This window comes from Canis lupus, chromosome 7 (genome assembly GCF_011100685.1).
Source record: "Canis lupus familiaris isolate Mischka breed German Shepherd chromosome 7, alternate assembly UU_Cfam_GSD_1.0, whole genome shotgun sequence".
NCBI classification, from domain to species: domain Eukaryota; kingdom Metazoa; phylum Chordata; class Mammalia; order Carnivora; family Canidae; genus Canis; species Canis lupus.
This window is the reverse complement of record NC_049228.1, coordinates 13,504,820-13,528,984: the sequence shown is the minus strand read 5'-3', so window position 1 is coordinate 13,528,984 and position 24,165 is coordinate 13,504,820. Positions and strand designations below refer to the sequence as shown.

The following is a 24,165-nucleotide window of genomic DNA, read 5'->3' as shown; positions in this document are numbered from 1 at the left end:
ACTTAGCAATTTGAAGACACAAGCATTCCAAATGCTCAGACTTATTCACTAAAGAATTTTTTGTTTTTACACAACATATAAAAGTAAAACTCATTGATGAATCTGCAAAGAAAAATCACTTGAGAGTCCCCTCTACCCAAGAACTACTACCACTGGCTAACTTCAAGCTGGCAAAACTACTAACAGAAGCATAAAATAATCTCTGCATCTGGAAAATTCCATATAAATGTTGGAGGCAATGCCATGTGAGCAAAGTACAGGCTTTGGCTAGGATAGTTTATTCTAAAGCACCATGACTGAATTTGTTGAATTAAAAAAATATTAATCAACATTTCAGTATAAAAAACATGATAGTTTTACTAACAATATTTAAACTATCACCCTTAGAAAAAACTTTACAAAACGCTATTTCAGTATGAATATTGGTGGGTAGCATCACTGTGTGTTATATTGACATATGCATTCTGATGATGGTTGATATATATTATGTGCCGTGCCTTCTTTCAACTTATTTGTTCTTTGTTATTAATAAATTTGGGTTTTTACTACTTTTTACAGTTCTGTTAAAAAACAAACAATGTCCTTAATGGAGGAAAAGATAACATTTATGAATCAGAATAATTTGAGAAGATTCTCAAACCAATGTGTCTCTGAACTCTACCACTATACACATACACTCTCTTACTAATGGATGTATTAACTTTGGAGGGCTGAAAGAAATGGAGTACACCTGTGTTTAAAAAACTCTCCAGGTGGTTCTGATATTCTATTTCTATTTCTTAAAGTTGAAAATCATTTTAGTTTTTTTTTTTTAATCTAATTAATCTTTGCAGGATCCCTGGGTGGCTCAGCGGTTTAGCGCCTGCCTTTGATCCTGGAGTCCTGGCATCGAGTCCCATGTCGGGCTCCCGGCATGGAGCCTGCTTCTCCCTCTGCCTGTGTCTCTGCCTCTCACTCTCTCTCATGAATAAAGAAATCTTTAAAAAAATTAATCTTTGCAAACTTTTTTTTTTTTTTTTTTGGTGCTACTTACTTCAATTTAAGCAGAGGTCAGCAAGCTTTGGTAAAGAGCCGAACTATAAAAATTTTAGGCTTTATGGGCCATAGGGTCTCTGTCACAACTACTCAATTCTGCTCTTATAGCAGGAAGGCAGCCATAGACAATATTTAAACAAATGGGTGTGGCTGTGGTCCAATAAAACTTCATTTATAAAAACAGGTGGTAGGCTGGAATTGGCCTATGGGCCATAGTTTGCCTAACTTCAATGTAAGCATATATTGCATCTCATAAACATCTACTGGTGTTCTACGAGTACAAAATATTTTCAAAAGCTTTCTATAGTTAATGCTGTGTTACTGTATATTTGGAAGTTGCTAAGAGAATAGATCTTAACACTTTTCATCACACAAAAAAATTTGTAACTATATGTGATGATGGATGTTAACTAGACTTGTGGTGATCTTTTCACAATATATACAAATACTGAATCATTATGTTGTACATCTGAAACTAATGATATATGGTAATTACATTTTAATAAAAAAAGACTAAATTGTTTAGGCAATGCCTCCACATTATACACCAGAATATTGTATATGTTCTTTACTGTATTTTACTCTTTGATGATTTTAAGAAAAATATACCAGTAAGATGAGTACAGTTGACTCTTAAACTCTTGTGGGTCCATTTAGTTACACATGGATTTTTTTTCAATTGAGTACATTACAGTACCATAAATGTAGTTTCTCTTGAGATTTTCTTAATAACATTTTTTTTTCTCTAGCTTACTTTATTGTAAGAATACAGTATATAATACATATACAAAGTATGTGTTAACTGTTACTTGTAAGCTTTCTGGTAGACTATCCATAAAGATTTTCAATTGAGTAGGGGGTTGGCATCCCTAACTGCCAACAATGTTCAAGGATCAACTATAGTTGGAGGTACACTATCTGTAGGGAAAAATCAGCTTTCCATGATCAAATAAGGTCTGGAAAATACAACTCCAGACCCTTGCTACTTGGAGTGGTTCTAGGGTCAAGAGAAGCTACATCACTAAGGAGCTTGTTAGAAATGCAGAATCTCAGGTCCTACTCCAGACCTGCTGCATAAGAATCTCCATTTTAACAAAATCTCCAGATGCTTCATACTCACATTACAGTTTGAGAGGCACTATACTGGAAATATAACCTTTGTTTGTTATATGACCTGTGTGTGTGTGTATACACACACGCATACTCACACACACACACACGTATTATAGATATAGATATATATTAGGTATTTTATCTTATTTCAGCTTATTCATTGTTATTAATAAATAAAATAAATTTACATTATAAAATATAGTATTTGTCAGTATGAATATATAAATATATTTATATATATATTTGTACATGTGAACAGGCAGAGAATTGCTATCATTGTGACTCTAAAGTTTTGTTGGGAGTTACTGTAGCTTTAGGGTACTTAATCTTTTCAGAGGTTTCTTAGATAATATATTTTATATATCATGTTACTATCCCACATATTTCAAAACCACATTACTAATCTGAAACCTCCAAAATCAAAGATGAAAAGGTAACACCTGTCTAGGGCTGGCCTGTTTGATATATGACATCTTTTCACGTGTAATTCTAGAATATCTATCTCTAAATCACCAAAAATTTACCTAAAACTCCAATGAATCACAATAATTTATTTCCCTATTTCCTAATTTTTTCTTAAATGTTATAACTTAAATGTTATAAATTACACACACACACACACACACACACACACAAGAAATGACTGTTAAAACTATGCTTTGTAAAAACTTGAGAATTCAGGATTCCCTCTCACCCATTCCTCCACTGCTCATGGATTCAATGAATCAACATTTATTCAATACCCACTATGCGACAGGCCTTGAGGACAGAGGGTGACTAACACAGAAGAGTATCTGTTTTCATGGCATTTATATATCTGCATAAATGAATAGCAAGTCAAAAAAGGAGATACTCTCTAGTTTGCAGTTTACCTTGATTTCATCAAGGTTATTTGGATTTTTCACTCGTCGGAAATAACTAGAGTTGATTCTACATGGCTTCATCCAGACAGGTTGATTCAAGTTGGGATCCTCTGCGAATATTTCCTCAAAAATCTCTTTTGTTAAATCAAAAACCGCCTTGAAAGAGAAAAGTAAAACAAAATGGCTGAGAATCCAAAGTTCAGACAACGGAAATAAATTCAAAGATTAAATTATCGTTCCATGTTACATACCTGTTTGTAGACCCTTTTACTAGTGCTTTCTATATCTAGACCCTTACTGGCACAGCCAAGCAGTTTTGTAGGAATGCTGATGCTATGAAGATCATGACCTAATTCTTTCCATTTCCAGAGTTCTTCTGCTGCATTATGTACCAGAATTTCTACTTCCTCTGTAGTATGTGGGACTGCCAATAGTGTTTCACATGGCTTCTGGGGAGCTCTTTTAGGTTCTGCCATTAGAGGTACAATTGTTTCTTCTGCTTTATTTTTGGGGATCTTGTGAGAAGAGCTCAAACCAAAGTCTTCATCAAACCAATCTTGATCATCTCCTAACACACTCAGGAACTCCCGGCTGATCTCAAGTTCAGCAAGTCTCTTCGCAAGTTCTTCCTGCCCACTGGCACCAAATACTGGACTCTCCTACAGAATTGGAACCATTCAGATAGACCACCATTTAGTGACCTCAGATCACTCATTTGGTTTTTTTTTTCTTAAAGACAAAGCAAATATATTATTTGTATATTTATTACTTCTCTATAAGCAAAATAAAAACAATATGGTGGCTGCCAATTAACAAGTTAAGAAAAAAACTACCTGGTTTCCCATAACTGTGCTTACATAAGCCTTATACTTGAATTTTTATACAATGTTTATTGATTAGTTGTTTTTTTCTTTTTGATTTATCATTGTTTTCTGAGGGACTTTCTTGTCTCTGGGGTATGTTAATGGTATACAAAATTTCTCACCTTTGGTGATTATCTGGCTCAAGTTACTCAAAATCATTACTTTTGTTCAAATGTCCATGGGCACCTAAGTAAGCTGATGGTCTGAGTATATGTCATAGTGGATATATTTCAGTTTTATCAGAATCAACATCACAACTGCTAATATCTGCAGGGTAACTATGACTGAGTAGCTAGGTGGACAAATTATTTCATAGGCAAATGAACTGGATTGAGAACCACTGGAAAGCTCCAGGAAATAAATCTGTTCAGTGAATCCTGGAAGGGACTCTAAGCTGCGGACAGCAAACAAGGGTCATCAATCCAGCATAAAGCTGCTAGTGTCTGTGACAACCCTATAGTAACCACTCATGACATAACAGAGGACAATTATACTTCAGACAGGAAAATAGCGATGAGGCCTTTAAAAACTAGTACAAGTGATTTTTATCAAATAACACATCACCAAAAAAACTCTCAAGAGCTGTTAATTGACATTCTGTCTAGATAAAATACTTACAGGTCTGGGGCATATATCTGGTGAAGAAATCTCTTCTTTTTCATCTTCCAATTCAGACCTTAAGAAGCAACCTGGAACAGTTGATGACTGTTCCTCAAGATCTGGGGATAGGGCTTGGGGTAGAACTTTCTTTTGATCATCATCAAGAAGCTCTTGATTGCTAAGCTGGATTTTTTCATTCCTAGATTTTTTGATTTCTTGTAGTTGATTGACTGTGTCCTTCACAAAGACTGTTAGTAAACTGTCTGTCAGTAAAGAGACTCTTTCTAGCTGTTGCTCTGACTTTTTTTCCTCACTTTGAGTTGACCTCAGTTGGGCTTCCAATTGGTTCTTTTCTCTTGTTAAAAGATCCAGAAGTGGAGTAGAAAGCTTCTCTGACACCTCAGGATATAGGTTCTCTTCCCTTTCTGTAAACTGTTGTTGCTTCTTTAATTCTTCAGAAAAGGTATTATCTAAAGTATCGTCTTCTACAGCAATGGAGATCTTTTCTGTGGCACTAGAAACAAGGTTTTTGTTTTCCTGTGAACAGATCAGTGAATCCACTGAAGACTGCTGGTGAACATGGGCTTCAAGTACCCCGGAAATGTCCTGAATGTTGTCTGTTTCTATTTTAAGGCTTCTACCAAGTGAGGCTTCTATATTGTGCATACTAGATGGAGAATTCTCATAAAAATAATCAACTGCATCCTTTTCTTTATCCTTGGAATCCACTGTATCTTTTTGTTCTTGATTATAGTATTGATACTGTCCATCTGAGTAAGACTCTTCATCTTCATTTATGTCTACATAGTCATCAAAGTTTTCTGGAATGTGAGATATTTTTTGAGGAGGAGCAAAAATACCATGTTTCTCTTTGCACACAAAGTATACAATGCCATCATATGTTCCATTGTTATTTCCTTCAGCTTTATCCAACTCTACTCCAGCCCAAAATCCTTTTGCAAAACTAGTCACACCTTTGAATCGAAGAGTTCCTGGCTGAACATTGCCAATCAACACCCTATCACCAATGTGGAAATCATGTAACTCATCTGCCACAGAAACTGAAACCAAGGAAGGGGTTTCTGTAACTCTCTGTTCATGCTCTACATCACTGCGCTCCTTACTTTTCATAAGTTCAGTAGGGGACTTGAGTTCTAACAGCCTCTCAGAGTGGATACTGCTCTGAACAGAAAGGCTTTTCTCACTGAGGCACTCACTGATTTCATCATCACTGCCAAAGCTAATGGCTCTACTTGTAGAGTTCCTGGTTGGCTGTGACTTGTCTCTGCAGGACTGAGAGTCTTTCCTGAGTGACAACAAAGATGACACCTCAAAGTCATCTTTGTACAATTCAGCTGAAATGTCTTTCTTGAAGGAAGACATTTCGAAATCTACAGAGTATGGAATCTCTTTAGGAGCAAAAAGATTTTCTAACAAAGACAAGTCCCTTTCCTTTATGTTCTTTTGTTCCTGAATGTCTCTTTCTGATTGGATGTTTGGACTATGATCCATATCTTGATCTGACTCTTTCAACTCCTTTCTATGAAGATTTTCAATGGCTAATCTAACTAAGTCTTTCTGAACATTTATAGAATCTAAAGAAAGATCTTTCCTTGAAAGAATTTCAGATGAGTCTCCCTGTTCTAGGTCTAGTTTCAGTAAGACATCAGACTTCCTAGATTGTTTCGAATAGGCCTCTTCGATCACACTTTCTTCCAATTTTGTATAGTCTACTTCTTGTATTTCTGATTTTTGACTAGAGTCTTCCTCAACCTTGGCATCTGACACATCCAGAATTCTATTAGAGACATTCAATTCTTTGAGAAGAGGTAAGGAAGGTACGTTTTCCAGAGAATCTCCAGATTCTGCTCTAGTTCTTGATGATCTAAGAATTGGAGACGAAGTCTGGAAATGCTCTTCTGTTTGTCTATCCAATTCAATCACTCTCTTTGCATATGCAGACAGTGACCTTTCTGGTACTGATCTCTCAGAACCTGCCAATGCAGCATCTTAAAGGAAAAGAAAAAATCATATCAAAATTATTTAACCACAATCTTTTAACTTCGGGAATGAAAGGTTAAATAAAAGCTAAATCTTCATTAGGAAAAACTCTGCTCAATAAATATAACCTGTTTTGGTTACTGTATAAGGTAAGTTTTTCCTTTAAAAGAATATATTAAACCAACAATATCCAGAACAGTAGAATGACTGAAAATTTAAAGTCTGAAATAATTTCATAAGTGTTGTCTTAACTTATAAAGTGTAGAAAAATGTCTCTCAGTTTATGGAGACATTGATTTGCATGATCATCCTCAACCATGCAAAATCAGAACTGTACAATGGATATTATATACATATTTCATATAGAAAAACAATGAAGGAAGGAAGGGAAGTATTCTATATGTACTTCAAAAAGAATGAATTTTCCTGAGGAATTCAATTAAGCTCTCAAATGTAAAAAAACACAAGAAAAAAGAGAATTATTTCTGCAAATATAGCATTTTTTTAAAAAAAGATTTGAGAGAGAAAGAGCTCGAGTCTAGGGGGAGGGGCAGAGAGAGAGAGACAATCTTCAAGCAGACTCCCCACTGAGCGCAGAGCTTGATGTGGGGCTCCACTCCAGGACCCTAACCTGAGCTGAAATCAAGAGTTGGCTGTTTAACCAACTGAACCACCCAGGTACCTCAAATAAAGCACTTTAAGAGTTAAAATGAAGGAAAAAAAAGATTTGATGAGCTAACAAATCAAGAATTAAAAGTTTTGAATTCAAATCTGTTTTGTCATTGCTATTTGTGTAGGCTATTTTATGTCTCAGCTTTATTTCCTCATTGAATTATACTTTATTTTCAATAATTCTTATATTTCTTTGGATTAAATTGAAAAAATATATATGTCCACTTAATTCTGAACAACAGTATAGGCTAAAAAATATATAATCAGTTATAAAATCTGATTAATGAAACCAATGATACATTCAGCCATTTTAGAGTAATGCCTTTATGCTTCAGTTTTTATCATGAATTTGAGACAACAAAGACTTATTAACAAAATTTATATATAACCAAATCACTTTAAAATATCAAAGTAACTTAAAATCCCAATAATTACTATCTTTAAGAAATTCATTTTTTTTTAAGATTTTATTTCTTTATTCATGAGAGACACAGAGAGACAGAGAGAGGCAGAGAAATAGGCAGAGGGAGAAGCAGGCTCCATGCAGGGAACCCGATGTGGGACTCGATCCCGGGACTCCAGAATCACGCCCTGGGCCAAAAGCAGAGCTAAACCGCTGGGCCACCGGGGCTGCCCTGTAGAGAATTTTTTTAAAAACATTTTATTTATTTATTCATGAGAGAGAAAGAGAGAGGCAGAGACACAGGCAGAGGAAGAAGCAGGCTCCATGCAGGGAGCCCGACGTGGGATTCGATCCCAGGACCCCAGGATCACGCCCCGGGCCAAAGGCAGGCGCTAAACTGCTGAGCCACCCAGGGATCCCCAAGAAATTCATTTTTTAATAAAAAAAACTACAGAGGTAGAATTGTGTAGGCATTTGCATAAATCCATAGTCTTTGTAGATACAGAATTATTTTTTTCTAGTTACATACCAACGTGTTCAGCAATGGACTCCAACGATCCTCTGGAGCGTTCTGATTCTGTTAGTGATTTCCAGTTCTTTGTTGTTTCAGATCTGAAACAGAAAAATTAATGAGCAGAAACAAATGTATTGCTGACATTACAATAACTAGTAACAAAAAGCCGTCAAATCTTAGACAACTACTTCTGCTTCACGGGAGGTGTCCCATCCTGTCACTTTCATCAAGCCTATTTCTGGCCCTCATCACTCTCAGTAGATGATCTTGCTTCTTTAATGAGAAAAACAGAGTCCACCAGCATGAACTTTCTTACTGTCAAATTTTCCATCTACAAATATATCTATATTCATAGCTATCCCAATTGCCTTTCCTTGTCTGCAGGAAAGAAAAAAGGGGGTCCTTCACCCTTATTCAAAGTTGACTATTTGAACCTCTTTCTGCCTAAAATCTCACACAGTTCCACCGATCAATTATATGTATATTCTCTTTCCTATCATCTTTAGTCCTTCAACTAATTTTTTCCTCTTAGCTTGTAATTATGCCATAAGCCTCAAAATTTTGCCCCTCTCTTATTCTTTAACAGGAAAAATTACACTTCATTTTCTTGCCTTCTCTTTATTTGTGAAGTTATAGTATTTGTCTTCTACTCTCTCTATAATGCCTTTAAATGCTATTTTATCCTATTTAGTACTTGGCTCCCTTTTATTCTCTCTGAATGTGTATCTTCTTTGGGTGATGTTGTTATATGTATGGTTTCAACCACCATCTTTATGCTGATCATCCCCATATATCTCACCCTGACCTCTTTCCTGTATAATTCCCCTTAAGTGAACTATGGGCACAATTAGTCTAAAATGAAAATTATACACTTCCCACAAAAGAATATCTCTGGTTTTCCATTTAGGTTAATGGAACTTTGACTCAAGCAACTACTTAAGACAAATCTGTAAGTCATTCTAGATTTCTCCTGCTTCACTATCTAGAACTTTAATTAGTCGAGTCTACTTAAATATTTTTTTAAGTGTTTTTAAGGATAAATTCTTTTTGTTTAAAAATAAACTCTACTCCCAACATGGGGCTCAAACTTATGACCCTAAGATCAAGAGTTGCATGCTTCACTGAGCTAGCTAGATGCCCCTATTTCTTAAATATTTCTAAATTTATCTCCTCTGTTCTTATTATCACTGATTATTTGAGGTCTGGTTTAGACTCCTATTCTCCCTGCTTCCAAGCTTACTCTTTTCTATCTTTCCCTCATAGAATAGTCAGAAAAATCTCTCTGAACACAAATGTGATTGTATCATTCCCTGGTTAAAATCCTCCAATAGCCTAGAAAATAAAACTATAAAACCATTCAATAGTATATTATGTAGAAATCTAAAAACAAAATGTACAGTTTATAACAATGAAAAAATACACATAAAAATCTAAGCATAGAAGTCCTAAAAGGAAATACTGTTGCCATTTGCAATTTTGAGGTAGTCGGGTATATAATTTAAACCTTTCTTCTTTTTACTGCTTCCTTCAGTATTCTAATAAAAATAATAATAGTAATTAATACATAGTGCTAACTGTATGCTAAGATCTGTTCTAAGTTGTCTTTTAACCCTCATAACAAGTTAATTAGCCAGGTGTTATTATAGGGATATAAATCTCTACTAAAAAAAAAAAAACAAAGCATAGAGGGATTAAATAACTTTCCTGACAAAGTTAAATAGCTAAGTGGTATTGAAGCCATGATTCAAACTCAGGTAATGTGAAACTAATTATAATGAGTATACATTACTTTTGTAACAGACAAAAAAATTCCTAAATATTTTCTTTAAAAACCTTCAAAGGCTTCACCTCTTCTGAAAAGTAAAGTGGATACTACTAAGAATGACTGAGTTCAATGTTTTCACAATTTAGTTTTTATTTTTCCAGTCTATTCTAACTTTAGCAACATCCTATTATGCTTGGTTTCAATGATATACCAAGCTCCAATGTGTTATATTGATAAAGGATGTTAGATAACACAGATTTTTGGTAGCCCATATTTTCTCAAGGTAGGTTTCAAGAAGTGGAATTACTGAGTCAAAAGTCACAGATTGTTTTTTACTTTTGAAACACTGACAAACTGCTTTTCAAAAGGTCTATAACAACTTACAATGCTACTATTTTCATTGCAACCACCAGATTTCAGAATTCAAAATATATTTTTAAATCTGTACCTTATACCATTTGATCTGATTATATCATACATAACAATTTTACTTTAGTGAAAATAAAAATATTAACCATTATTTTTACTTCTACAATTTCACAGTTACTTAAAAGCTCTACTAAAAAAGTCTTATGCTTTTCACAAACTTTTCTCAAAGAAGGCAGAATATAGATAAGTTATCACAAATTTCTACCTGTGTAATGGGAGGGGCTTGATCTTGGGTTTTTCAGAAGCTGAGGAGAGTGTTTTAATCTGAGGCTTGGCTGTTGGTGATGTTTCCAAATCTCGGCTAAGTTCTGCTTCAGTTTTCTTAATGAATTCATCATATGACTAAGTTTAGAAAAATCAGAGGAGTCACTATACAGAATTTTAAAAAACTATTTTAAATTAGAAAATAGTATATTTTATGATAAAATATTCAAATAGTGAAGATATAATGTAAAAAATCTTTCTCCCAATATCATATCATTCCCTAGAGTGCTATCAATAGTTACTCATAGATCCTTCTTAAAATAGTCTATGTATAATAAGCAAAATGTGTGGCTATAATCCTAAATCAATTAGGAAATGACAAAGTCTCCACTCTACAGACATTTAATACCTATGAAGCAATAATTCATCTACTATATTTCTTAGTTTTCTGGGTTAAAATTCCTACTTTTACATCACTATTTGAGACTACATCTGTTCTGTTCAATGCTGTATGTTCAATACCTACTCAGTGTCTGGTCCCAAACAGGCTATCACTAAATATTAAGAATAATGAATGAATATACACATGCTACTCAATTGCTATAGATCCCTAAAACTTGGGCTAAAATCCCTACTTTTACAACTTTCACTATTCATATTATCTTCCTCTGAATTCTGATCTAAGAGCTATACTTACATGAATGTAGTTGATTACATTTGTGATTATATAAAATCCAAATGATTTTGTATATGAAATGCTATATATTATGTATTTCTCCAACATATTCTGTAATTCTAAAACCTAAATACAGAACTTTCTCTTGTCTGTAAACCACTTAATAAAATGCTGAATGACATGGATTCTAGGGCACTTTTCTAGAGATCTTTCTGGTTGGCATATCCATTAATGAACATTTTTGTGCAAGGCTTTTCAATCTAAGCATTTAATTTTCAATGGTACCTCATTACCTACACTAGTGCTTTTAAATCCTAGGCCCCATCCTAGACTAATTAATACTTCTGGGAGTGAGCCTGGATATTCATATTTTTCAAAAAGCTCCTCAGTTAATTCTAACGTGTGCTCAGGTTGAAGACTGCTGACCTGAAGTCCAAACTCATTTGATTCTAAAGTCCTGAACATGATCTTTATTTTTAAATTGTGTTTCCCACTACTTTCCAACATGATCTTGCTAGCATGGCCATTCTACCTTAGTCACTTTTCTTACTTTTAATCATCTGTGCAAGTTACAATCCCTGTTCCCTTCTCTGTGTCGTGTACCTGTGTAAATGTCTATTTTCTCCACATCTGTTAACAGCCTTATTTTCCATGTGGAAGACAGTGTAGCATAATGGTAAGGGTACAAAATTCAGAATTAGAGATATATTAAAATCCTAGCTTTACCACTTAAGAGTTGTGTTCCTGAATACCACTAATGTCCTTGAAACTCAGTTTCTTCATCTGTAAGAAGGGATAGTAAAGCCATACCTTGTTGCTTGAGGATAAATGAGGAATATGTGTGACGTTATTAGCTAAGTTCCTAGTATACAAATAGGCACTTAAATATCTGATGATTAAACTAATATAGGTAAGAGGAACACATATTTGGTGTGACCACAACAAGGACCATTACAGGGACAGAAATACTGGCTAAACATAACAAAAGCTTTCTAACATTTGGAGAACCTAAAGTCCAACAATGATATCAATTGCCTTCAAAATTTGAAATTTCTGATTACGGAAAGTGTTCATATAGAAGCTGAATGGTCTTCCCTGGTAACGCCATGAGAAGGAAATCTTGTGAGGAGCAGGAAGTTTAAATTGATTCTATGATGAATGTGGCATTTAAGGAACACTAGGCTGGCAGAAGGTATACAAGCAACAGGGAAGCAACCAGAGACAAGGACATTCAAGAGGCTATGCAGAGAGGTCATGAGGCTCCAAACAGTGTGATGGCAGTTGGAATGGAAAATGACAAGCAAGAAGATTTATAAAGAAAAGAATTAATGGGACCCAGTGATCAAATGGATAGGAGAAAATAGAATAAGGAACTTATCAAAACCAGGTTTCCAGCCTGGGATAGAATCAGGAAAGGCTGCTAAAACTTGGGAGAAGAGTCAAGTTTATAATCATCATTTTGGAGCCATTCAAGTAGTACAGAATCACTTTAATAAAGTGCTTAAAAAACACTCTGCTTAAAAAACAAATTGTTTTTAAAAAGGCAGTAATAATTTCAATAGCTAGAATTATTAATCTTTTTTTTAAATGGAATTATTTATCTAATGATTCTTTGCTTCAGAGGGCATGGATATAAATCTTTCATAGGCCTAATAACCTTTCTTATTCAGGAAAAAAATCTTTAATACTTGATTTTAATATTTACTTACTACTTCATAAGATTATTTTAATGTTTAATATTTTAAGCAAGAGTTTAGATAGCCAGCCTCAGATTTTTTAAAAAGAGGTTAAAATATGTACCAAACTAATACTGAAAACTTCTAATCCGTTACTTTATTAACAATATTAAAAACATTTAGACTTTACATATACATTAGCCTTGATATTAAACCCTCTTCCTACTATGTCTAACCTCTAATTGTTTGATCAGACTGGCTTCTTGGGCTTTCAATCTTTCCTTCTGCCGTTTTCTCTGTTCCTTCTTCAGCTGGTCCACAACTGATTTCCTTTTCCGCAACTCATCCTTTAGGGCTCTGATTCTACCTTCAATGTCACTTTGGTCAGATGTTGTTTCTGAAAGAGATACAAAATCTTTTATTTAGCTTTAACTCAGAATAGTTTTTTTTTTTTTTTGAGATTTTATTTATTTATTCATGAGAGACACAGAGAGAGAGAGAGGCAGAGACACAGGCAGAGGGAGAAGCAGGCTCCATGCAGGGAGCCCGACGTGGGACTCGATCCGGGTCTCCAGGATCATGCCCTGGGCCAAAGGCAGGCGCCAAACCGCTGAGCCACCCAGGGATCCCTAACTCAGAATAGTTTATTTGGGGTACCTGGGTGGCTTAGTTGGTTAAGTGACTGACTCTTCATTTTGGACCATGTCATGAACTTGTGATCCTGGGACTGAGCTCTAATTCAGGCTCCCGGATCAGCAGGAAGTCTGCTTGAGATTCACTCTCTCTCTCTCTCTCTCTCTCTCTCTCTCTCCCCCCTTCTGCCCCTAGTCCCCCTCGCTCCCTCTCTCTCTCGAGTAAATAAATCTTTTTAAAAATAGTTAATTCAATAACTATTAATGAAAAGCAGCAGTGCAAATAATACACTTAAATAAAGTCAATCTATCATTTAAAATTAAAGAATTTATTAGTGATTTGCATCCCCCCACTTTTCCCTTAAATCTCTGTTGGGTGAGGAGGGGAGTCTCCTCCTATTTATCTTCACTTTCTAATTGTACTATTTGAAATTGCAAATAAATCTCTCAAGGTATCCTGTCTTGGTGAGACAAGCAACTGGAAGTTGAAAAACTTTTAGGTTAGAGAAATTTGGAAATTGTAAGGAATTATTCCCTAATGATAAGATAATTAATATTTACCTGTCCCTCCCCTTAGTTGTTTTTAAGTCATATTAAAATCAAATTGAAATTCTTTTTTTTTTTTCTTAATGTAGGCTCTATGCCCAGCATGAAGCCCAACATTGGGCCTGAACTCACAACCCTAATATTAAGACCTGAGCTTAGATCAGGAGTTGGATACTTAACTGAGACACCGAGATTTTGTAATTTTTATTGTTTTTTTAAAGATTTATTTATCTGAAAGAAAGAGAGAGGGAGTGTGCAAGCAGAGTAAGGGGGAAAGGGAGAGAGAATCATAAGCAGACTTTCCACTGAGTGTTGAGCCCAACTTCAGGACTCGATCTCACAACCCTGAAATCATGACCTGAGTCAAAACCAAGAATCAGACTCTCAACCAACAGAGACACCCTGGCGCCCTGAAATTCCGTCATTTTAAACTGATTGTGAATCATCAGATGTCTTAATACCACATAAAAGGAAAGAGAGAAATTACAAAGAAATATACTCTGCTGTAACCTTTCTTTAGAAGCTCTTAAAATATTTAAAATAACTGAAATGAAGCTAGTTAAATCTTATTTTCTTCCCAATAGTTCCCTACACACACACATACACAAAGTAGATGTCCAGTCATAACAAAATCATGAAAAAGGCATTTCATTATAATAAGTGCCACTTGATATGAAAATAGTATTATTTAAAGATGCTGCTTATTTCATTTCACCTGGAAATTACATAGAATAAAAATGACTATTCCTCACACCTTTTCCTAAAGTCACACAATGGTGTCACTTCCAGACACTAATGTTGAGTGAGACATTTAACAGCAATAGAAGTACTATTAAAATAGAAATACTATGTATACATATCTGAAGACTCAGATGTATACTACAACATTATGCTGTAAATAACCAGGTGTTTATCAGGTACTTCAGATTAAATTGCACAAGAACTAGTTATGGAACTTATTTAAGTGCAAAAGGAGGATAGTCTTTTTTGATAATGTGATCTCAGTATCTGGATTAGAAATAATGAAATCCAAGTTCCTGTCACTTCTATGTTGCGGACCTAAGGTATCTCAAGAAAGTTATACCCATCTTATACCATGGTGGCATCATACCAAGCCCTTCATATGGGCAAAGCTCACTATTTACTGATCAACACTCACAAAACAATGTAGTAGTAAAAGCCATTTTCAATTCTGGATCTACTACTGGTAGTCCATAAGGTGGTTGACCCCTACCAATTTCTAGAATTGATATGAAGATTAAGTAAGGTGGATAAAGTATACAGCACAGCACCACGACTACCATAAAAGCTCAATAAACAGTGGTAGGGTTCATTCTCACTTAAGACAAACATTTTATGCAGCTACATTTTAGGTAATATAGTTTTTGGGTGGGAAAGAGCAACTATCTCCCTTGTTTGTTTGTTTTTTTTTTTTTTAATTTCTGAAAAAAAAAAAATTAATCAATTGGTTTCAGAGTTAAAAGACCCTGAATCCTTAGTGACAGGCTTTGTAGAGATTCAATTGATGATTCTAGTATAATGATTAGGAACAGGACTGCAGGATGACCTAAAAATTAAAACCTTTCTAAAATGAAGTATAAACCCATACCTTTGCATCTTTTAAAACTGTGTTCCTTTTAGCTTGATAAACTTTTATGTGCTTCCAAAACTTGAGACATTACTTTGATAAAATTGTAAACAGGACCACTATACTCCCACAGATTTAGTTTCAACTTTGTCCCCCTTACAAAATGATTATTTTAAATATATTTTTAAAATTGCATATGCCAGCAGTGATTTTAAGGTTTTATTTATTTGACAGAAAGCACAAGCAGGGAAAGGGGCAGGCAGAGGGACAGGGAGAAGCATGGCAGGGAGCACAATGCGGGGCTCAATTCCAGGACCTTGAGATCATGACCCAACCCAAAGGCAGACAGACACTTAACCAACTGAGCCACCCAAGCGCCCCCCAGCAGTGATTTTTCTAATAAAAATATTTATCATCTATGGTTGTGAAGATTTAACAGTGGTTGATGAAAAACTTGGAGCTTTTAGATGAAAGACCTTGGAGAATGTTCCTACTTTTAAGTACTAAAGAAACCAAAAGTATACAAATGAAAGGTAGAAATTAAATAAAGTCTATGAGAGCAAATGGGAATATATTATATATCTGCCTTAATATAGTATTACTGCATAGTACATCATTAGTAGCATCTAAGAGAATCTTTAGAAATTTTTTTTTTACCCAAGCAACTCTAATTTATTGCCTTTATGGAATTCTCCCCCACAGGGTTTTTTTTGGGTAGTGGGGGAGAAAGGAGGAGACAAGTAAATGATATTTTGATTTGTTTAAACACGTCAAGGCAGAATAACCTGATGGACAGAATAATCTAATTGAAAAAATTAAGTTCCTGATTATTTGACACACGCAGCCAATAGGTACTTGGCTAGTAACAAACTCTCCATCACTCAAGTGAGAAAAGCATTATATAATTCCAATACACTAAAACTGACCACAAACACTGCCTATAATGATATCATCATTAATAGGTAGATGGGATCTATAGTTTAAAAATCTCAGAGCTATTTCTCTAAAACCATTCTTACTTGAATTACATTTTACCAATAAAATAATATCTTACTAACATGAGCATTAATTGTTGGTCCATAACTCATGCAAGGATGGTTATGATGCCTAATATGGAAAAGAAACTTGGAGAAAGTCACCAGTGATTAATAAAGCCAAGAAAAGAATCCATGTTTCCAAGTATCAAGTTTATGTCTACTGACATGTTATTCCACTGGCACTAACTCTTCACCAGAGCACATGAAAACAAATATATAAAATAATAATAATAATTTTCAACAGATAAATATGGTAGACAACATTCTTCAACTGGTTTGACCTAAGTAATTCCATTTCTAAGAATGTATTCTTACTGAAATATTCAACAATATACAGAAGATGTTCATTATAGCATTATTGGCAATTTTGAGAAAATCTAAATGATCACTAGGGAAACGGTTAACTAAGTTGCAAAATATCTATTATTTGAAATACTATGCAGTTATTCAAAGAAAAAGAGTAGTTTATAAATACGAATGTGAGAATATCCCATGATTTACTATCATTTGAAACACTGAAAACAGGGGGCACAGAATAGAATCACAGACCAAAACAAGAATAGTATTTTCATTTTTCTTTTATTAAATGTCTACTCTCAAATGCAAACTAAAAATGAGCTCAAAAGGCATACACTCAATACAGTATTAATCTTCCAAGGAAGATTGGGATATAAACTATATAAACTGAACACTGCCTATATAGATATGCTTCCCAAGATTAAGTCTTATAGATAGAGGTTGTTCATTCTTCCAAATCTAACACCATAGAGATTATAGTAGAATAGAGGTTACAGGAAAATAGACAATGTTCCCCACTGCCCTTTGCAATCTATTCTCTACCTTTTCTCCTTTAAAACTTAAACTATCCTGCACTACCTCCTGCTATCTCTCCTCATGGTCATCATTAATTCATTCAAAAAACATTTAATAAATACCAGGCATGTGCAATGTAAAGTATCTGCTAGGTCTGGTGCCACACCTGTTAACAAGATATGGACTCTCCTTTCCAGGAGTTTCTATGCTAGTTAGGAAGACCCACTGGGTAAAGTCTGATTACAGTAATATGCTGTCTGGTTTCACAGGTTATGCACAGAGCAGTAGGGAACACTTAAGCAGTATCTGGCACATTGAAAAAAAATCCAACAATGTCTGATGAATAAATGACTGCCTATTAACAACCCAAGAATATAACAGTGTATCGTTTTTTATGTAGTTAGGGAAATGATTATCACTGAAAAGCCATGAAATTATGTGATTTAATCTTGGCAAGCAAAAAGCCTTTACAAATGCAATGAGGGATAACATGATACTAACATATGGATAAACAAAGCGTATTATACAAAGAACACTAACTCCTTGTTATCAGTCTTACCTGACTGTGTCATAGATAATGACTCATCTGACCAACTGTAACAGTGTTGCTGGGACTTGACAGGTAGACGATACTGTCCTCCAGTCCTATGACTTCCTTTGCTAGACTCTTGCTTTGACACAGATGTGCAGCTCTTAGGAGGTGACTGTTCAAACAGAAAACCAAGTGGGAACTGTTTTGTGATACATTTGTAAAATATATTTAATATTCGAGATACCAAACAGTTAAAGATAATATTTACCAAGAGTTTTAATTTTAAATAACTCTATGGTATAAAAAGTCTACAAATTACACAAAGGATAAAACCTCAATTCTTTTAAAATTACAGAAAAAAGTTATAAAGAAGCACACTTTTTAAAAAAGTTTGTAATAATGTAGGAGTGGTTACTGTTTAAGTGATATTTACCCTCTTAATTTTTAATTAAAAGAATTCTAAACATGGTGCAGGCATCTTTTTGACATAGTAATTTCTTTCAGATATATACCCAGAAGTGGAGTTGCTTGATCATATGGTAGTTCTCCACTGATAGATAAATGGATAAAGAAAATGTGGTGCATTTATGTGCACTTGCACACACACACATGTGCACGTGCATGCGCGCGCGCGCGCGCACACACACACACACACACAGAGGCATACTCTTCAGCCATAAAGAAAGAAGGAAATCCTGCCATTTGCAAGATGGATAGACCTGGAGGGCACTGTGCTAAGAGAAATAAGTCAGAGAAAGACAAATACTGTATGATCTCACTTATATGTAGAATCTAAAAAAACTCAAACTCACAGAAGAGATCAGGTTTGTGGTTATCTGAGGTGGGGGGAATTGGGTGAAGGTAGGCAAAGATACAAACTTCCAGTCATAAGATACACAAGTCCTAGGGATATAATATACAATGTGATGACTATACTTAATATTGTTGCATGGTATTATGTGGAAGTTGCTAAGAGAAGAACATAAGTATTCTCATTATAATGAAAAAGGCATTATTTTGTTACTATATGAGGTGACGGATATTAACTAAACTTAATGTAATAATCATTTCACAATATATGTACGTCGAGCCATTATGTTGTACACAAAACTTATACAATGATGTGTCTCAATTTTATCTCAATAAAACTGAAAAATAAATCTTAAAAACACTAAATATGTACTGGTTTTGTGGAAAGAAGGGAAAAAGAGAAGAAAGGAGGAATGAAAGAAAAGAGGACATAAGAAGATTGTCCACAAGAGATTATTATGAAGGACATAATTTCTACCCTGAGAACACCTACTTTGATTCCTAGCTATCATCACTTCCTGTATCTGTGAATTTGGGAAAGCTTCCTAGCCTGCTGAGCTTCAGAAAGGGGCTTAAAACAGTATTTACAGAATTGTTGTGAAGATAATCCACATAAGACATTTAGCATATTAGCTGGCATTTGGTAATAAGCAATCAATAAATATTGGTTTTTATTTTAAAAATCACTCTAAGGCACACTAGTTTTATTTGACTTTTTTTGTGAGGAAAAAAGCTAATTTTTAGTGTTTGATCAGGTGGTGGCTATTTTGAATCTCAATAACAATGCTAGGTAGGATCTAATCAATTCACAGGAAATAAGATTGTGGCAAAAAACATAGTTTGCTTTGTAAATTCCACATACAATTATATACAAGCCTATTTTCACATAATAACTAAGAATTTGCTAACATGAGAATTTAAATAGAAGCCTTTTATAATCTAAAACCTCTGTTTTCAGGTTTGTGCCCAAGGCACGGGAGTCTTTTCCAACATAGCGTGGAACAGGTTCTTTATTGGATTACTGGATAAAAAATGTTTTTTTCCCCAAATCTTTTAGGTGTCATAATACACATGAATCTGATTTTTCAACAGGGGAAATGCAATTCATTCTTTAAACCCACAATAAAATGAAGACTCTACCAAAGAATATTCCCTTCTGAATTTAAGTGTATTTTTTAGACAAAGAGAGACTTTAACAAAGTTTGTATTCACTTCATATTTAATATTATGCTAATTCCTTTATATACCTTATAAAATCAAATTTAAAAAAATTAAGCTTCTAGCTTAAGCTTTTATCAGGTTTTTTTTTAAATGAAGTATAGCATTAAAGAAATGTGGAAAACCTTATTCTAACAGTGACCATTACTTTAATTTAGAGTCAATAACCATTTCAGATCTGTTTTAAAGAGATGAAACCACTACTTTTATTCTGATTTATAAGGGCAGTTATTAGCTAAATTATAGAAAAGGCACATTGCTGTTTAAGATCTCATTGTTTCTATTACATAATAGAATACAGATTTTAATAAGAACTTGTATTGTTCCTATACATTATCTTTAAATTAAAATTAAACTTAAATTATCTTTTTAAAAAAGTTTTATTTATTTAAGTAATTTCCACATACATGTGGGGCTCGAACTCACGACCGTGGGATCAAGAGTCACGTGCTCTACTGGGTGAGCCAGCCAGGTGCCCCAATCTTAAATTATCTTTTAAAGATTTTAGAAGTTTCTATCCTTTCAACATTAATAGACCTAATAATATAAAATTTAAAACTGCCACTAAAGCTAAAATTCATATATTTATAAATATTTACAAGTCAATAAAAAGCTTTACTCCTGTTCAAATATCACATACTGCATGTTGCAGGTATGGGTAGATAGTCAACACTGTCATGAATTGCAAGAATATAACTGTTAAGAAAAAAGAAAACAACTGTTAATAATATACCTTTTAGATAGGCTTTTGTCTAAAGAAGTTTTGAGGAATAAATATATATTAACTTACATGTTTACTAGGAGAGGTAGAAGATTCCAGTTCTTGTGAAAAAACCATTTCTTCAGTAAGTACACTATGATCTGGACTCCCTGGCTGCTCCTGAACTACAGACTCAGACTGTATATATCCAACAGCAGGGCTGCCCAATTCTTCTGGAATAGAGCTTTCACTGTGTAGGTGAGAGTAGGAAGGTACTGGAGATTCTGCTTCACTTGCTATTTCTAGAGAGAGTAAAAACAAGAAAAAGTCCACCATCTGGGTCAAAAGAAATGTTTAACTGTTACGATTTACATTTGCTTTTATATAATTTCACTTGTTGCATTTAGATACAATTTTTAATCTCATGACTTAGTGAATCACATTACTATAAAGTCTGTTAGTTTAAGTAAGAATTTTGGCTGATGCAAACAGAGAAGGGCTTAGTGGAAAGGAGAGGAATTGTTTTTACATTTTTAAAAATATCTTTAATGACTTAACAGAAGACGGTTGGATTCTCATATCTCCTTCTGTCTGCAGTATGTGGCTGTATGTTGTTTTGGTTGAAGCATATGCAGAAAATCTGGCCTCACAAAGAATATATGTAATTAGAAAGGGAAAGGTATTCTAATAGTCTTTATGGATAATGGTGCATATTCTTTTTTGATGTCACACCAAAACTTGACAATTGGTAGTTTCTCCCATGTTAGCTGTCACGTGGAATCTGAAATCATATCAATAAACTTTCTGTGATCTGTTACATTACATCCTTCAGTCAATTTTGTACTTTCAATGGATATTTTTACTCATGAATGATTTTCTAAACCATCACGGGTCACTTGGAAAGCATTGGTTCACCGAGTTATGAAGATCTTCCCAGTGTTGACGTATTTCATCATACAATATGAAAAGATGGCTGATTAATATCATCACCCATTATAACAGGAAAGTCTTTTAAGTACTGGAAAGTGGTCCAGCTCACAATAGGGAAAAGAGCATTTCTAAAATTCCAAACTTTCACTTGAAAGCTTATATTTTATCACTGGCAATAAAAACTCACTTGTTTTCCTTGAAGTGTCAGAGGTGCTTTATCTATTTCTGAGAAACTGTTTGCCAAATACCCAAGTATAAATAACCATGGTTTTTAACCATTTAAGTGAAAATGGTACTCCATGGAAAAGAAAGGCTTCAGCTTGCAATTCAAATCATTGCATTAAGCGCTTCTCTTTAAGACCATCATCTTTTGGCACATGCAAATGTTATATGCATTTCCTATTTTGTCACACAAAATATTAAAAATATATGTACTCAGGGGCACTTGGATGGCTCAGTCAGTTAAGCGTCTGCCTTCAGCTCAGGTCCTGATCCCAGGGTCCTGGGATAGAGCCCTGCATTGGGGTAACTGCTTAGGAGGGGAGTCAGCTTCTTCCTCTCCTTCCCCCAGCTCATGCTCTCTCTGTGCTCACTGGCTTTCAAATAAATAAATAAAATCTTTAAAAAAAAAAGGTACTCAAAGGTTGAAACTCAACAAAATTAGTATTTGCAAATGCTTATTTAAGAACATTTTAATATAAAACTGGCATGCTATCATTAGTGCAAAGTGGTGAAGAATACAATGACTACTAACAATTTGGTGCCACTCTGCCTTGATTCATGCTAAGGCATCAGCAAATTTACCCACCATTATATTTGCTACATCAGTATAATGTCAACACAGTGAAAAAGGCAAATGACATATTAGGATTATAAAAATAATTTTAACCTCCCAGGCCCTCTGAAAGGATCTCAGAGATTCCCTCAGAGTTTCATGGGCCATACTTTAAGAACCACTGCTCTAGGATTCATACCTGGGAATGGAACAACTGAATTGTAGGATATTTGTAGCTCACTTTTATTCTTTTATCAATTGTTTTTATGTTTATTTATTTGAAAGCGAGCATGTGCACAAGAGGCAGGAGGGGCAGAGAGAGAATCTTAAGCAGGCTACACAGCCAGTCGAGCCCGACGAAGGGCTTGATCTCATGGCCCTAAGATCATGACCTGAACCATAATCAATAGTCGGAGTCCCAAATGACTGTGCCATCTAAGTGCCCCTTGATTATTTTTAATGCCTCTTTTTTCAACCTATTTTTCAAAATAGGTTTAATAATACCAGTAGAGCAGTTCCTTGTTCTACCTAAACACCAACAGGTTTAATGGGTATTTGAACGGGTTGAAATAATGGCCCTCAAAAAGATATGTCTATGTCTTAACCCCCAGAACCTATGAATGTAATCTTATTTCAAAAAAAGGTCCTTGTAGATGTAATTAAGGTTCTCATGATGAGTTGGCTCAGTTGGTTTGGTGACCAACTCTTGATTTCAGCTCAGGTCATGATCTCAGGATTATGGGACTGAGCCCCACATTGGGCTCTGTGCTTAGCTCAGAGTCTGCGTGGATTCTCCCTCTGCCCCTGCCCCTGCTCACAACCCTGTGTGTTCTCTCTCTCTGAAAAAAGTAAGTAAAATCTTTTTAAAACAATGGAGGTATCTCATAATGAGATCATCCTGGATTATCTGGGTAGGCCCTAAATCCACTGATAAGTTGTCTTAATTGACAAGAGAGGAACAGACAGACATGGAGGAGAGACAATGTGAGACTGCAGTTATCCAGACACAAGGAATGCCTACAGCACAGCCACCACAAGCTCAAAGAAGGAAGGAAAGATTGTTCTCTGGAATCTTCAGAGGAAGCACAGTGCTACCAACACCTTGCTTTTGTACTTCTGGCCTCCAGAAGGGAGAGAATAAAACATTTTTTTAAGCTACCAAATTTGTGATAATTTGTTATAGCAGCCCTAGGAAATGAATACAGGTATGAAATAGTATTTCTTTATGGTTTTAATATCCTAATTACTAATAAAGTTGAACATCTTTTCAGATGTTTACTGATGATTTGGAATTCTTCATTTATGAATTACCTGCTCTTCCGCCCATTTTTTTAGAATGTGGTTGTCATTTTATTTTTGATTCACAGGAGTTTCTTGCATATTCTCATACTATTCCTTTGCCAGTTATATGTTATGAATACTCTTATTTTGTTGCCTTTTTTATGGTGTATTAATGAACAGAAATTCTTAATTTATTAAAGTCAAATTTACTGATCTTTCCCTTCATGGTTTTGCTTTGTATTACCACGTTAAAGAAATCTTCCCATTCCTTGATGTCAGACAGATATTCTCTTATATGTCCTCTAAAAGTTCTATAGTTCTAATTTTTACCCCCACCCCCCGCTTTTTAACCCTTCAGCTGGATCTTTCTAGATTGTCAATGTAGGGATCTGATTTCGTATTTTCCTGTCCCCAAAATTTCTTGGGAGAGTCTCTCCTTTCTTCACTGCTCTGTAAAGTTACCTATGTCAGAAGTCAATTTGCCATATA

At 34.7% G+C, this 24,165-nt stretch overlaps 1 protein-coding gene across 4 annotated transcripts in view; it reads right to left on the bottom strand.

Moving 5' to 3' along the window:
• CEP350 (centrosomal protein 350) overlaps positions 1-24,165 on the bottom strand; it is a 153,597-nt gene that overhangs the window by 17,482 nt on the left and 111,950 nt on the right. For all 4 annotated transcript variants that reach the window (XM_038542170.1, XM_038542172.1, XM_038542171.1 and 1 more), the window contains 8 exons: positions 20,781-20,992; positions 17,990-18,134; positions 13,051-13,211; positions 10,464-10,600; positions 8,080-8,162; positions 4,493-6,483; positions 3,263-3,670; positions 3,021-3,167 (listed from right to left, as the gene is read on the bottom strand). In XM_038542170.1, coding sequence (XP_038398098.1) covers positions 3,021-3,167; positions 3,263-3,670; positions 4,493-6,483; positions 8,080-8,162; positions 10,464-10,600; positions 13,051-13,211; positions 17,990-18,134; positions 20,781-20,992 — 3,284 coding nt within the window. The remainder of the gene's footprint in view (positions 1-3,020; positions 3,168-3,262; positions 3,671-4,492; positions 6,484-8,079; positions 8,163-10,463; positions 10,601-13,050; positions 13,212-17,989; positions 18,135-20,780; positions 20,993-24,165) is intronic.